The following is a 15,559-nucleotide window of genomic DNA, read 5'->3' on the forward strand; positions in this document are numbered from 1 at the left end:
CTATCTCTGACATTTACGTTGATTCTTATTCCCGTTACTTCAAGAAGTAAGATTTAGAATATTGTTAAATGGGTTTAGCCGTCTCCTCCCTGAATGACTCACATTTGGGAAACCCATCCCTGGGAGATTCCTCCCCCCTCAAATAATATTTTCTTTTCCTGCTGATAAATCCTCCGCGACAAATTCCACTCTGCAGAAATTTTCCAGCCATGTAATATGCTCCCCGAAATACATTTCCCACAGAAAATTTCGGATATTCATTAGAATGGAAGCTAAAATTTCTAACCAATTTTTTAGGTCAGAAGCAATGCTATAGCGTTACCTAAGTAAAGAGCCATAAGGGTTCAATGAATTAATACTTATTTATTTTTCCCGGGACACTTTATGTGGAAGAGGTCGTGGCATACACTTTGGAACGGGGTTCATTGAATTACAAATTAAAATTTATAGTGCCCTTACACCAGGGGCGGATCCAGGATTTTTTAGGGGGTGAGGCAAAATAGGTTGATCCGATAAAATTCCGTTAGGAGCAAGTTTAATTAACACAATCTTGCGTTAATTAAGTAAATTACATTACTTTAGACTACGTTAGGGAGAGGCACCCCCTCGCCCCTCCCCTGGATCTGCCACCGCCTTACACTCTCTGTTTCTTTCCTTGTTAGGGAGGAAAGCAGATGCCTAATAGGTGTGTGTTAATAACAAAACATTCTGACTCTCATTTGGCCTTCAGGTATAAACAGAATTAGTTCAAGGGAGGGGTGGGGAAAAGGGCGCGGGGGGGGGGGAGGGTATTTACCCTTAGATCGATTTTGACTTCCAATTTCAAATCAAATGAGCCCTCTCTGAAGTTTATACGAGAATCCCTTCCTGCCCCCGGGCCCGGGGGGGTTTTGTCGACGCCAGAGTTTTGTTACTTAACCTTTCAACTATTTTAAAAAAAAATTTATCTGATGCATTTAGGGCGTGGAGGAGGGAGGAGGGCTAGTTGCCCTCCAATCTCTTTTGACTCTTAAAAAACGAACAAGAACTTTCAATTTCCAATCAAATGAGCCCTCTCTAAAGTTTATACGAATATCCCTTCAATACAAAAAATATGAAGGATTCGGAGAATCCTTAAATTACAACCCTTGCCCTGAGGGTTGTGGGAGAGTTGTCATCCTCAAAGACCTAATTTCCAGACCTTAAAACTACGTTTAATAAAATGGCTGTCTCAAAATTTTGATTGGATGTGTTTGGGGAAAAGGTGGGCGTGAGAGGGGGTTAGTTGCCCTCAAATCACTTTCGACTATTAAAAAGGGCACGAGCCCTTTGAATTCCCAATCGAATGAGCGGTTGTGGGGAAGTGTCCTCCTCAAGAATATATTTTCTATGTGAAAATCAACTATGCTGAGCAAAATAGCTATGTCAAAATTTCGATTGGATGTGTTTGGGGGAATGATGGGCGTTGGCGGGGACTAGTTGCCCTCAAATCACTTTCGACTATTAAAAAGGGAACTAGCCCTTTGAATTTCCAATCAAATGAGCCTTTTTTGAAGTTTCTACGACAACACCTTCTATAAAAACCTTATATGCCCCGAGGGCATAACTTAAAACCCTTGCCCTGAGGTTTGTGGTGGAGTGTCATCCTAAAAAATATATTTCCTATGTGGAAATCAACTACACTTAACAAAATGGCTATCTCAAAATTTTGTTTTGAGGTGGTTGGGGGCATGGTGGGCGTGGGGGGGGGCGAGTTTCCTTCCAATCACTTTCGACTATTAAAAATGGCACTAGCCCTTTGAATTTCCAACCAAATGAGCCTTTTTTGAAGTTACTCCGACAACGCCTTCTATAAAAACCTTATACTCCCCCAGGGCATATCTTAAAGCCCTTAACCTGAAGGTTGTGGGGGAGTGTCCTCCTCAAAAACATATTTTCTATCTGGAAATCAACTACGCTCAACAAAATAGCTGTGTCAAAATTTTGATTGGATTTATTTTTGGGAATTATGGGCGTGGGGGGGGGCTAGTTGCCCTCCAATCATTTTCGACTATTAAAAAAGGCACTAGCCCTTTAATTTCCAATCGAATGAGCCTTTCTTGAAGTTTCTATGATAACGCCTTCTATAAAAACCTTATATGTCCTCAGGGCATAACTTAAAACCCTTGCCCTGAGGCTTGTGGGGGATTTTCCTCCTCAAAAATGTTTTTTCTATCTGAAAATCAACTACGCTGAACAAAATGGCTATCTCAAAATTTTGATTGGATGTGTTTGAATTTCCAATCGGATGAGCCTTTTTTGAAGTTTCTACGACAACGCCTTCTATAAAAACCTTATATGCCCCGAGGGCATATCTTAAAACCCTTGCCCTAAGGGTTATGGAGGAGTGTCCTCCTCAAAAACATATTTCCTATCTGAAAATCAACTACACCGAACAAAATGGCTATCTCAAAATTTCGAGTGGAAGGGTTTAGGGGAACGAAGGGCGTGGGGTGGGGGCTAGTCGACCTCCAAACAATTTCGACTATTAAAAAGGGCACTAGTCCTTTGAATTTCCAATCGAATGAGCCTTTTTTGAAGTTACTACGACAACGCCTTCTATAAAAACCTTATACTCCCCCAGGGCATATCTTAAAGCCCTTGCCCTGAAGGTTGTGGGGGAGTGTCCTCCTCAAAAACATATTTTCTATCTGGAAATCAACTCCCCTGAACAAATAGCTATCTCCAACTTTTGATGGGATGTGGTTGGGGAAATAATGGGCGTGGGGGGGCTAGTTGAACTCAAATCACTGTCGCCTATTTAAAAGAGCACTAGCCCTTTAATTTCCAATCGAATGAGCCTTATTTGAAGTTTCTACGACAACTCTTTCTATAAAAACCTTATATGCCCCCAGGGCATAACTTAAAACCCTTGCCCTGAGGGTGGTGGGGGATTGTCCTCCTCAAAAACATATTTTCTATCTGGAAATCAACTAGCTTTTGGAATTTCCAATCGAATGAGCCTTTTTTGAAGTTTCTACGACAACGCCTTCTATTAAACCTTACATGCCCCCAGGGCATAACTTAAAACCCTTACCCTGAGGGTTGTTGGGGAGTGTCCTCCTCAAAAACATATTTTCTACCTGAAAATCAACTACGCTGAACAAAATGGCTATCTCAAAATGGTGATTGGATGTGTTTGGGGAAAGGATGGGCGTTGGGGGGGGGCTAGTTGCCATCCAATCACTTTAGACTATTAAAAAGGGCACTATCTTATTGAATTTCCAATCGAATGAGCTTTTTTGAAGTTTCTACGACAACGCCTTCTATAAAAACCTTATATGCCCCCAGAGCATAACTTAAAACCCTTGCCCTGAGGGTTGTTGGGGAGTGTCCTCCTCAAAAATACTTTTTCTATTTGAAAATCAACTCCGCAGAAAACAAGTCGTGTCTCCCCATTGGAATGGGATGTGTTTGGGGGACGGAGGGGCGTGGGGGGGGGCGAAGTTCCTTTTAATACCTTTTGACTATTAAAAAGGGCACTAGAATTCTCAATTTCCAATCAAATGAGTCCCCTTTGAAGTTTTTATGACGACCCCTTCCATATGAAATGCCTCTGGGAAAAAAAAAAAAAAAATAAAACATTGGAGCCATATGACCTTTACTATAGGCAACGCTACAGCGTTGCCTCTGATTTTAATCTTGGTTCGCAGACTTATGTTCCTATTCTTCCAAACCTTTTTCAACTGTGAAAAAACAGACTGGGCCTTGTCTATTCTACTATTAACATATTCACTGCTTCCACCGCCTTTACTAATAATACTACCTAGGCAAGTGAAGCTGTCAAATTGATCGATCTTTTCGTTACTCAGCGTCACTCTTTCATCTCCACTTATTCCTAACCTTGGTGACAAAGTCCTCTTAACATTAATTTTGAAACCTGTTCTAGCACCCTGAACTCTCAAAACCCCTAAAAGTTCATTCATTTTGCTAACACTTTCATCTAAGGTGCTTAAATCATCAGCATAATGTATGTCCAGGAAAGTTTTATTTCGCCATTTGATTCTGTGTTCTCCCACTGCCTTTGTTATGCTTCTTAAGACAAAGTCCATAAAAAAGATCGATACAAATGGAGATGCAACATAACGCTACTTAACTCCTGATTTGATACGAAACCAGCTACTAACCACATTTCCTAGCTTAGACGCAACAATGATATTCTCGTACATAGCGCTAATCACTTTAATGTATTTGTCTGGTATACCATACAAGGATAAGACCTTCGCTAAAGCTCTTCTATCAGCTGAATGAAACGCTCGCTCATAGTCTATAAAACTGAGGACTAAAGGTGTTTGATGATTCGGGCACTTCCAAATTATTAATCACAGAGAAAATTTCGTCGACACATTATCTACCCTTCCTAAAACCACATTGTTTTTCTGTTAAAACTTTGTCTACAGCATCTTTAAGTCTAAAAAGTATCATGATACTAGGTATTTTTTTACCTACAGGAACCAGGCTTCTTCTACTTCTATTATTACCACGCTTACTCTTATCATCTTTCTTATAGAGAAATTTAATTAAAATTTTCCTAAAATTTCTAGGTACTTTCCCTTTTTCGAAAACAATATTCATAATCTTCGGTAACTAATTCCTAACCTCATAACCATCATATTTAAGAAACTCATTGACCAACTATCAGCACCTGAAGCCTTATTCTTTTTTAAACCTTTTAGTACTGTCATTAATTCTTCCTCACAAACTAAATCTTCCTTCACATCCAAGGTGTCACAAATTTTTTCATTCTCCTCTATGTCTTTTCCTGCAACTCTATCCAGGTTTAAAACATTCCCAAAAAGATCTGCCCATCTCTTTTCAACTCTTTCCTTATCACTAATTGTAGCCCCGCTCCTATCTTTAACTGGGGCAAGCCCAGATGGACCATTCCCTCTCAATTTATTATTATGCCAGTACAGTATTTTACTATTATGCCGTCTAGCTGCATCTTCCAGATCTTCGGCAACTTCATCCATGGCCTCCACTCAAAACCTCCTTAGTTCATATTTTAATGCTTTCTCCGCTTTCTTTATATTCCTCTTATTTTCATATGATCTATCAGTCAAATAGCTCTTGTACAAGCCCCTCCTCCTCACTATTAAACATGGAACGTTTCCAATAATATTCCTAGCTGTGTTTCTAATTTTCTTCCCTAAGACACCATCAGTGACTTCACAAATTATTTTCCTAAAATTACTCAATTCATCTTCTACATTGTCAGATTTTAAACTCTTCAGTTTAGTTTTAAACTTTTCCTGGAAAGTTTCCCTCTAATTCTCATCCTGGAGTCTACCAACATCATCATTATTAGATTCTGCAAGTTGTCAGTTTTTTTTTTCTCTCTCTTTTCCTCTTTTCCCCCTCCTTTCACGTTTTTTTTTTTTGCTCTCGTTTCTTTTAAATTATTATGTGTTACAATGTAATTTGGTAATTTTTGATTTATATATTGTCTTGTGTTGCATTTTTTGTGTTTTTCCTCGTGATACTCCACGTATTTTACCTCTGTATAGTGTGGGTTAAAAATAAATAATAATAATAATAATAGTTTCCCGGTAGGTAGTTACCCTTCCTAAATTTCAGTTTAAATTAACTCTAGACACTACTAGATGACGATATTTACTTAACATCAATAACAGCACTCCTATATACCCTAGTATTTTGTGTTGATCCTAAAAGTCTCCCGTTTACTATAGCGTAATCAACAAGGATAGCTGTCTTACCCTCATTTGAATACCATGTTAACTTATGGGTCATTTTATTTCCATATTCAGTATTGGTTCTAACTAGATTGTCATACCTACTAAATTGCAGCAGTCTGTAGCCATTAGTGGTTGCTTTTCGTACACCATATTTACCTAAGCTAGGGTACCATCTATCCCTACTTCTAATGACCTGGGCATTAAAATCTCTTAATAAAAACACCATATTTCTACCTGAGACCCTGTCTATTTGTTCCTGTAGCTGTAATTAAAACTCATCTGAGTCACTACTATCTCCGTCAGTCAGTTCTACAGGGGCACATAAAACTATGACTGATATCCTGTACTTTTTAGTCATAAAATGAGGGGCTAGTATTCAATTATTATTACCTTCCCATGCTAAACGAGATTTAGCAGCTTCCCTATTTATCATGATCACTAATCCCTGTCTATGTGCCCCATCCTTCCTGCCTAAGTAAATAAAAGCTATATTACCTAATTTCATGTTTCCTATCACTGGGAAATGAGTACAAATTCGTCAGTTTAAATTCGTCTGAATTCGTCAGTTTAAATTTCGATACGATATTTATTTCTTAACGTTGTAACATTCCAAGTTGCAATTTTTATATTCTTTAAATCTTTGAAATTATTTTTCCTTACGGAAAGCAATGGCCCCAAAATCAGTGCAGGACGGGGGCTAACACATCTTCTCAAGTCTACATAGAAGCGCTTAAGCCAACTTAGAATCAGGAAGCAAAAACTCCCTGGGACCTCCAGTCAAATGGAGTATTTGTGCAATCCTGGGCCCATCTTCGTCACAACATGGTTTTCAGCACTTGGCAATGATCTTCTATCAACAAAGTGTCGAAATCCTGCACGGAGAATCTCAAACCTATTACCTCCAACTCATTATATATTGATGCCTAAAAATATTATGCTACTACGGGGAGGCAACTCATAGTAGATAAATCAGCTAGTAAGAGGTTTTTCAGCCCGAAAACGCCCACCAAAGCAGACCAAACCAGAAGAATTAGCCATTCTGTGACATAGAGAAGGGGTAGCTTTAGTCTCATTTGCGATAGTTATTATTTGTAAATCTTGATTAGCCTTGTACTGTTGTTAATGTTATGATAAATATAAAAAAATTACTTAGCTAGGTCCCAGTCATCCTTGTGGGACGTTTTGAGGCCACAACTACTAAAACTCAGGCACAAGGGCTCTGTATATCACAACGTCTCGTGCAGCACGTGATGTCTGAACAAAGTTGTCGAAGTTCTTCAAACATTGTTTGGTTGCCTGCCTCGTTGACGAAGGCCATCGATATATACTTCAACACCAATTTTCAAAAGAGGCGTTTCCTTGTCTGGATGGGTGGTGGTAGCAAGCCACTTCTCCTCACCACCTTGCACAGACCATTGTTCATAGTTCTGGATATACCGCCTTTCCACAGTTGTCCTCATATAGAGAATCCTCCCGCGATAGTGTTAAGCTCCACAATACAACATAGCCCATTACTTGGAGAAAGTTCGTAACTGATGGGACATGAACAAACGCCAGCGGGTCCCATAAAGTGTACACAAAAGGGGCCTTCCCCCTCTTCCACCGGTATTTACGTTCCCATGGCGAAAGTGCCCCAGTTTCAATTATGGACCCCTAAGGGCTGGGCCTCCCTTGGTCCCCACCTCCTTCTCCATAAAATCACCATACGTATCTGTAGGGCATTTCTCTATCCGCCACCTGGGGCGCGTCGAGTGGCCGGGAGGAAGCCCTTCATTGCTCGAAATACATATCGTTTTTCACTGAAGTGCAATTGACATCCGGGCTTTTAAAAGGACTAGGGGGGGGGGTTCTTTCAGTCTTAAGTTTGGCATAAATGATCATTTTAATTTCTGTTCACTTTAGGATTTGTCGATAGCAGTTTCTATTATATTTATGTTTGGACACGATTTTATATTTATGTTTCATACGAAAGAATTAATGTATGACTTTATTTCTGCTCGTTTTAGGTTTTAATAGGGCTCTTAACTTTTCTTTCTTAGGTAATTGCAACTTTCCGTCAAGGACAAAATCCGAAATATCTCCCTTTGTAGATAAAGTTACGAAGCCTCGACTTCTAGGTTGTCAGACATGATGAATTGAACGGTGATTTCTTCATACAGTTTGCCTCCTCACCTCCTTTTTGGTGGTGCTTTCTCCCTTTTTGAAATCATACGAATTTCCTTATGTTTGAAATACTTATGTTTTGTTATCAAAGTTTTTTCTGTTATTAGTTTTTTTTTTGTTATCGTTTATTTAGCAAGGGCCCCTCTTCTCTTACAATTCCTAACCATGTACAGTTTGATAATACGAATCAAGATTCCCACGCATTGTCAGTTTGGTCAAACGAATCACAAAATGCTTACTTCAAATAATAATACCACGCGAAATACCATAAAACCACGACCCAAGTCAAAATACCTAGTACAGACACCATTACATTACCAAATAATGCAGTCGCATTCAACTGCACAAATTTATTTAATAGATGTCACATTTAAAAGTCTGAAATATGACATGAACTCATTCAAGAAACTGTGGCACTTTTTATCTTCTGGTAATTTATATAGATCCCGATAAACAAGTCTTTATTTTTCACATTCAATTCTTGAGTGTAAAAATTTTTTTCTAAAATAGTAGACCGAGAACACCGTCATGGAATTTTCACAGGGGGAAGGGGGCAAACTGCTACAATGTTCTTTTCTTTTGCCAAGATTTAAATGGGAGCATTTCTCTTTTAAAGCGGCACATTTTTATTCAATGTCTTCTTGTTTCTCATGAGGATTCACTCCTCCTGGCACTGCCCTGTAGTAGACTAAATTTAAAGCTATCAATACAGTAGTGCCAGCTTACAGATTCCAGATACAGTGTGACAGGATCTTAATCTTGTCGTCATTTATTTACTCGTTTAACCTGATCTCTCCGTTACTATCTGATGATTTATCTGGGGGAGAGGTGAAAATACTATTAAAGTTACACTTTTAGATAAAAGATTTTCTACAAAAATACAATATTTTATCAGATATTAAAAAGTAAACAAAAGAAAATCGTGGCTATCTTGAGATATGGTGCAATGAATCATAAAAAAAAGTGTACTCTTTATGTATCCCGTCAATCTGCCCCACAAAATCATCCACTCTCATAAGGTCAGCTTTGAAACCTATTTACCTCCACTGTCGGCATTGCTTGAATTTACTAACTAATCTTAAATGAAAATAGAAAAATTCGATATCACATACCTCAGAAATAATAGAAGATTCACCGCTATTAACTTGAAACTGATGTCCATTGCTACATGGCACTCTAAGTACATCTGTTTCTGGAACTAAATCATTTAGTGCAGCCCCTGCTGCTATAAATTCCGCAATTTCTGAATAATTTCTAAGAAACTGATGGCACTGGTTATACTTAGGCCTACCATGTTGGATTTGATAAGGAACACTGGAAAAATACAAATAATGTTACTACTATCACAGTAAACTGGTTAGTGAATGAATATATTGCCTTAAAAACAAAACTTCATCTTTTTCCTCCCATCATTGGTATTTTTAAAATTGAATTAAGATATTTCTATTATCCTAAGCTACAATTCGGACGATTGTCATCACATAGGCGTGACCAGTAATTCCGAGAGGACAGCTGCCCTTCACCACGGACTAGGCAAATAAATAAAAAGAAATATGAAAAAAGGACATCAAAATAAGACAAGTGGTTAAAATTCATCAAGTTATACAAGAAGAAATATAGTAATAAGACAAATATAGCAAAGTTGCATATTCATCTGACTCTTTGGGTTAAAAATTGTCTGATTTTCAGCTTTTCAAAAGGTATACAAAAGAAATTGATAAGCACTGCTTTAACGCACTGGTTGTGAACGCGTCACTTGTGTATCACTTTTACATATTGAGCTAGTAAGGGAGTAGGTGAAAATATAACTTTACTAATGGACAACATTTCTAAAATAATGGTTCAGGACTAGAGTAGCGACAACATATAATGAGCTATATCTAATATTCTAAGCGTTATATTATAACCATAGCCACATCATATAAAATCTGCCTCCTTCAATCCCTTCTATTTTGCGATATTCATATCTAAGGAAAGCAGTTACGCCAATTCATGAAAATGTTGGAGGGGCGAAATGTATTTTTCAAAACCTAGGGAGGGGGATTTTTTTTGTTATTTGGGAATAAATATAGTCTTCTCAAACGAATATTTTACCATTTCAATATTCTGCTTCTGTATCACCAATCCTACATTAAAATCAAGGAAAACACATATCGTCTTAAAACGTTGCTTGTTTGTCAAGGGTATGAAACTCACTATTCGTCCCTGGTTATTGATGTACAACCAAGGGTGTATCCAGAATTTTTTTAGGGAAGTGTCTTTCAGGCGGGGGGGGGGGGCAAAAAAAACGTATCAAAAATTTATTTATATGCATTTTTGTTACGCTTTTAAGAGCTAGACAAATATTTCGGGGGGGGGGTACAAACACTTTACACCCTTGCCCTCTGATTCTTCCCTGTGTACAACTGACTGATGTTGACTGTGAATTCTTACAATTACAGTTTTTCGCAAACAGAAAAAAAACAGAGGATTTTTTCATTTATTCAGCAAAAAATGATCGAAGAACATAAATATGAAGAATGTTATATAATTCGCTAAGCATTTAAATTGCTGTAAGTATAATTGGAAAGCAATGATTCTGACATGTGGTGAAAATGAGATGGAAAATAATTCAATGTCTAATAACTCATTTGTCATAGCACCTTAATCGAACCATGATTCCAATTCCACTTATCTGTTGTCTGAACTTGAACTTCGCATGGCGAAATCACAGTCAGTACCGAAACCACAACAAAATAAGAAATGATAAAGATCACAACAAGGTGAAATGAGGATTAATATGCCACCTCCCCACAAACTTGAGGAATGGTAACATGGCTTATCCCACATGATACAGAATAATTTACAAATAATACAAATAACGCTAGTATAATGAATCAGACAAAGATACAAAGACAAGTGTTAGAAGACAACACTGAAAACAAATCAACGTTGATATAGGCTTTTCACACCAATAAAAGGCCATTTAAATATTATGCTTCTCACAATGGCCTCACTTTCTAGCAAATCAATGTGCTAATATTTTACACTTTTTTTTACTGAAAATGGTTTTAACGTATATCTTACTTCTTAGGCCTTTTTTTATGCAAACATTTTTCATTATTCTACTCTGATCTGTGGTCTAAAGACGCTGATGAGATTGTCATCTAAATTATCTCTTCAGTGTTATACCTCTTCACACTGAGATATGTAACTGGTCCGTTACACTGATTCATAAGCTTTCCATAACCAAATATTATTTAGTAGGGAAATTATAATATTAATTTTCCAACTATAACATTATCAGGAACTATGTTTTTTTTTTCGTAGCAGTTGTTAATGACGAACTGAGTACGCCACTAGTTTCATTTCTGAGTCATAACACTGTTAAGAGCCTTTTAGATGACAAGGGCACTACATAAAAGTAGCCATAAAAGTTAAGAATTAGTTTCCTAAAAAAGATTTTTCTAAAGGCGGACTGAAACAAACAAAATAAAGATGTGCAATTTTAAATGGATTTACATTTGAAGAGTTTTAGATTGCAAGGCAGGCACCCAATAATATGTACGGAATTAAGATAATTTTTCAAGAAAAGATAAAGATCACAAAAAGGGAAATAAGGATTAAGATGCCACCTCCCCACAGACTTGAGGGCTGGTTATATGACTCATCTCAAATGATACAAAATATACGATACGCCATTTGGACACCAAAATAAATTTTACACGAATAATCTGAAAATTGCGAGAAATGGTCAAAGTCGAGTTGTCTATATTTCCCTCTCAATACTTCTATTTTGATCCTATTGCACCAAAATTATAGAGTAAATATAAAAAAAACATTAGAGTTCAAAATCTTTCAACTCCGTAACACTTTTTAAGAAAGATTCTAACAGTAAGGTTTTTAATTTATCCTGAATTTTCATAGAATTTTCTATGCAGAAAAAACGAATCGCATCTTATTATGCTCTGACGCATATTAAACAAATAATTTAACTTAATGGGTTCCGACAAGCACTCATGCAATTCAATCATTACAATTGCCTATTAAACACCAACAATCATTTACAATAAGCTTACTGAACACAATAATAGTTTACAGATAATAGAAAATTAGTGCTTATCACACATTGGATAAGTAGGGCTCTCACACTGGTTTACTCAAGATCTGTAGGAATGTAAATTAGATTCTGACTGGTGGATAATATTTTTAGCTGATTAATAATAGGGTGTTTTACATTCTTTCGTTAAGTAACTTACATTACAGAACGGAAATGTGGAAAGTTTTAAATGGGACAAATCAAACTGAAAAGAAATAAGACAGTCACTTGATAGAAATTATCTAAATAGAAAATTTTAATCCCTAGTTTTTGAGCACATGGGTGAAGAAGACAATTTTTATTGCAAAATTTACGATTCCAAAAATCTACTGCAAGTGAAAGTAGCTTACCTTAAATTCTTAATTTCTTCCATTGTTAAATTAAGTCCATCCAGTTCAGGTACTTTGCACCAATGGTCATAATTAGTTGTCAAGAACAATTGGTTATAAGCATGAAAGCCACAAGGGAAAAAGCCAGGGAGAAGTACAAACCAAATTAGAAATTTTTGGTAAGTTCCATATTCGCCTATATCCGGCAATAGTAAATCGAAGTCCACAGCCATCCTTTCAAACGAGTAACTTGATGTTCTCTGATTGAACACAAGTGAATATAGTAGAAGAGAATAATTCAATTTTAAGGTTCTGGAGAAAACATGATTGGACCGCCCTGCGCTTCGTGCTCTGTAAGAAGGACAGTTTTAATTGCACGCAAAGAAAAATATTAACCAGAGTTTAGTACACTAATTTCTATGCAGGAAAATATATGTGTTTGATACTTTCATAAAGAGCAATGGGGATCTTAAATAAACAGTACTTAATTTTAATGAGGATTGTGGACATAACTTATTGTTCTATCTTTTAGTGCTAATTTTAGGGGACTTGAGATAATGATGGGATAGTAGTGAAACCTTATCCAGGCGGGGGGGGGGGGGTTAAGGGGTTTGAAGCCCACGAATTTTTTTTTCTGACTAGTAAAAACGTAATAAAAATGATATAAACAAATTTTTATGAGTTTTTTTAAGTTTTTTTTGCAATCCCCCCCCCCAGAACAAAAATCCTGGATATGCCCTTGAATAGTAGGCAAACCTTGCCCCGAATAAGCGGCGAGCTAAAAATCTTGTAAACTTGTAGATATTAAATAAGAACCAAGCACCCTCTGGAGCCTTATCATTTTCATTTTGTTTCGTACCGTTTCAAGAAAAAATACGGTTTTAGATCGTTCTATACGAGGAAACTGTTATATATAAAAACGTTTCAAATTGTGTTATGCAAGAATACATGTTACTTTCTAATAATTAATTTTAAAAAAAATCCAAAAAAGAAGTTTTTCAAAGAAAAGTAAAGACCCATATCAAACTTCGATCAGCATAAAGAAATTCCTATAATAATTCGAACTCAAAACGACCAGAAATTACTTTTAAAGAATAAATAGAACCCAAAATGAGCAGAAATTAAATAAACAATCATAGCCAACAAACATACAACAGATACTAACATAAATGAATAAATAAATCTTAAATCGAATAAAACTTAAATTGAATATTTAAATCAAACTTAAAATGAATAAAATCACTACAAACAACAGTTTGGTCACTGCCTCCTTCCCCCTCCCCTAACTGTATAAGTCTAAAGCCTAATGCGTCATTTGCGCTTTATCGGAAACTACATGTCTTGAACAGCCGTCGCGGGAAAGATACGGGAAAAAATGGTCAAACCTCGGGGAAATTATAACAGATTTTTTTTTACACCAAAATGTTCAGAAAAATCAGCCTAATTAAACAAAAGAAATCCATCCGAATCTCCCTTGTACAAGCGTTCCAAAGCGTTCCTTGAAGGGGGAAAATCGATTTTTGTGTTTATAAATATTTTGGAGTTTAAATAGTCGTTCCTATCAAATCAAGCATGCTGACTCCAAATTTGAATTCAGGTTTTCATTTTTCTATATCCTAAAGCCCATTTCCACCCTAAAAGGACGGGGGGGGGAGGGGCAAACTCGAAATTAAAAGGTTGTTGGATTGTTTGGTCGTTTCAAATGAAATTAATGGTGGCGAATTCAAAAATGAAGTTTAAACCTTGATTTACATAGTCAAATACCTATCAAACTGTTAGTGGTAAGTAACTGTAAGCACGGAGTGACAAGGCTTAATAGTAACCGAAACTCTTACAAACGGAATTTTGATATCAATAAATATATCAAAAGAATTGGCTTATTATGCTGATTTCAAAATATATAAGATTCACTAATCTTAGTGTTACTTATAAAACGCTACGAACCTGAGAAATTTGCCTAATTTTCAAAAAAGGGGAGAAACACCCCCTTAAAAGTCAAGGAATCTTAACGAAAATCACGACATCAGATTCAGCTTATCAGAAAACCATACTGTAGAGATTTCAAGCTCCTACATGCAAAAATGAGGAATTTGAATTTTTTTTGTCAGAAGAAAGAACACGGGCTTTTTTTTTTTTTTTTTTTTAAGGGATGATCGTATCGAACCAATGGTCCCACGTCCCTTTTCCCCACTATCGTCTAATCAAAATTTTGAGTTAGCCATTTTGTTTTTTTCGGACTTGAAAGTCTGAAAAATTATGCTCCTAGAGATGACATGACCCCCCCCCCAGCCCCTGGGGATAGGTCTTTAATTTCTGAAACTTGTTGAGTTTTCATGGGAATAATTTTCCGTGTGGAGGGAAATCTCCGGGGGTGAACTTTCCTGGGGACATTTTATACTGGGGAGATTTGACATAATTCCTATGCGAAATTCTTTTTATTTGTCTTACTTTGTCTTTGCCTATTCATTTTTGCATGTGGAAATGTTCCGGGGGATTTGTCAGAGGGAAATTTTCTGCGTGTTTTGATTTACAAGAATTATTTTCCACGGAAGGGGGAATTTCTGGAGTCATCAGAAAAACGATTAGAACTTAAAGTTTATTTTCAAACGAAAGTATACTAAGAAGAATTTTTCAGGCTGAATCTTCTGCACAAAAATTTTCGGAGAGGGGGGGGGGAGGATTTTCAGCGAGGATGGAACAAACGGGAAGAAATTTTACGGGGAGGGGTGGTTACGTGGGAGGAACTTTCCAAGGAGGAATTTCCCGTGAGGGGAGGGAATTTTTCAGGGAGAGTGAGCCAGATTTACCAGCATTATTTGAAAAACGATCAGAAATTAAATATAAAAAAACAAGTTTTTCAACTGAAAGTAGGGAGCAACATTAAAACTCACAACTAACAGAAATTATTCCGTATATGAAGAAGTTCCCCCCTTCCTTAATATTTTGATCTTTATGCAAAAGTTTGACTGTTTGTTCCAATTTTTTAAGAACGACTCCTGAAACACAAGGACCGTTTAATTAGAATAGGAATATTTTTTTTTAAGTGCTAAGAACTTCTGCGTGAAGAGCAAAGTATTGAAGAGGGGGCAACCCCTTCATATATGGAATAATTTCTGCTCGTTTTAAGTTTTAATATTGCTCCTTGCTTTCAGATGAAAAAACTTGTTTTTTTTATTTAATCTTTCCTATAACGGTTGTAAAAGTTGACCTACATGAACTAGTTAACATGGGCGCCCATAAGCTGAATTCCAGGGGGGGGGCAAACTTGGTCTAAT

The 15,559-nt window shown here is 36.7% G+C and overlaps 1 protein-coding gene across 1 annotated transcript in view; it reads right to left on the bottom strand.

Annotated features, from left to right (window-relative positions):
* Positions 1–15,559, bottom strand: part of Balat (Beta-alanine transporter) — a 169,140-nt gene that overhangs the window by 128,858 nt on the left and 24,723 nt on the right. Inside the window, exons 2-3 of the mRNA XM_089097218.1 lie at positions 12,306–12,635; positions 8,990–9,191 (exon numbers count right to left, since the gene is read on the bottom strand). Of these exons, the coding sequence (XP_088953344.1) occupies positions 8,990–9,191; positions 12,306–12,517 (414 nt within the window). The 5' untranslated portion in view covers positions 12,518–12,635. The remainder of the gene's footprint in view (positions 1–8,989; positions 9,192–12,305; positions 12,636–15,559) is intronic.

The sequence above is a fragment of the Artemia sp. Qi Xiang Cuo genome, chromosome 11, assembly GCF_049724085.1.
Source record: "Artemia sp. Qi Xiang Cuo chromosome 11, ASM4972408v1, whole genome shotgun sequence".
Lineage (NCBI taxonomy): Eukaryota > Metazoa > Arthropoda > Branchiopoda > Anostraca > Artemiidae > Artemia > Artemia sp. Qi Xiang Cuo.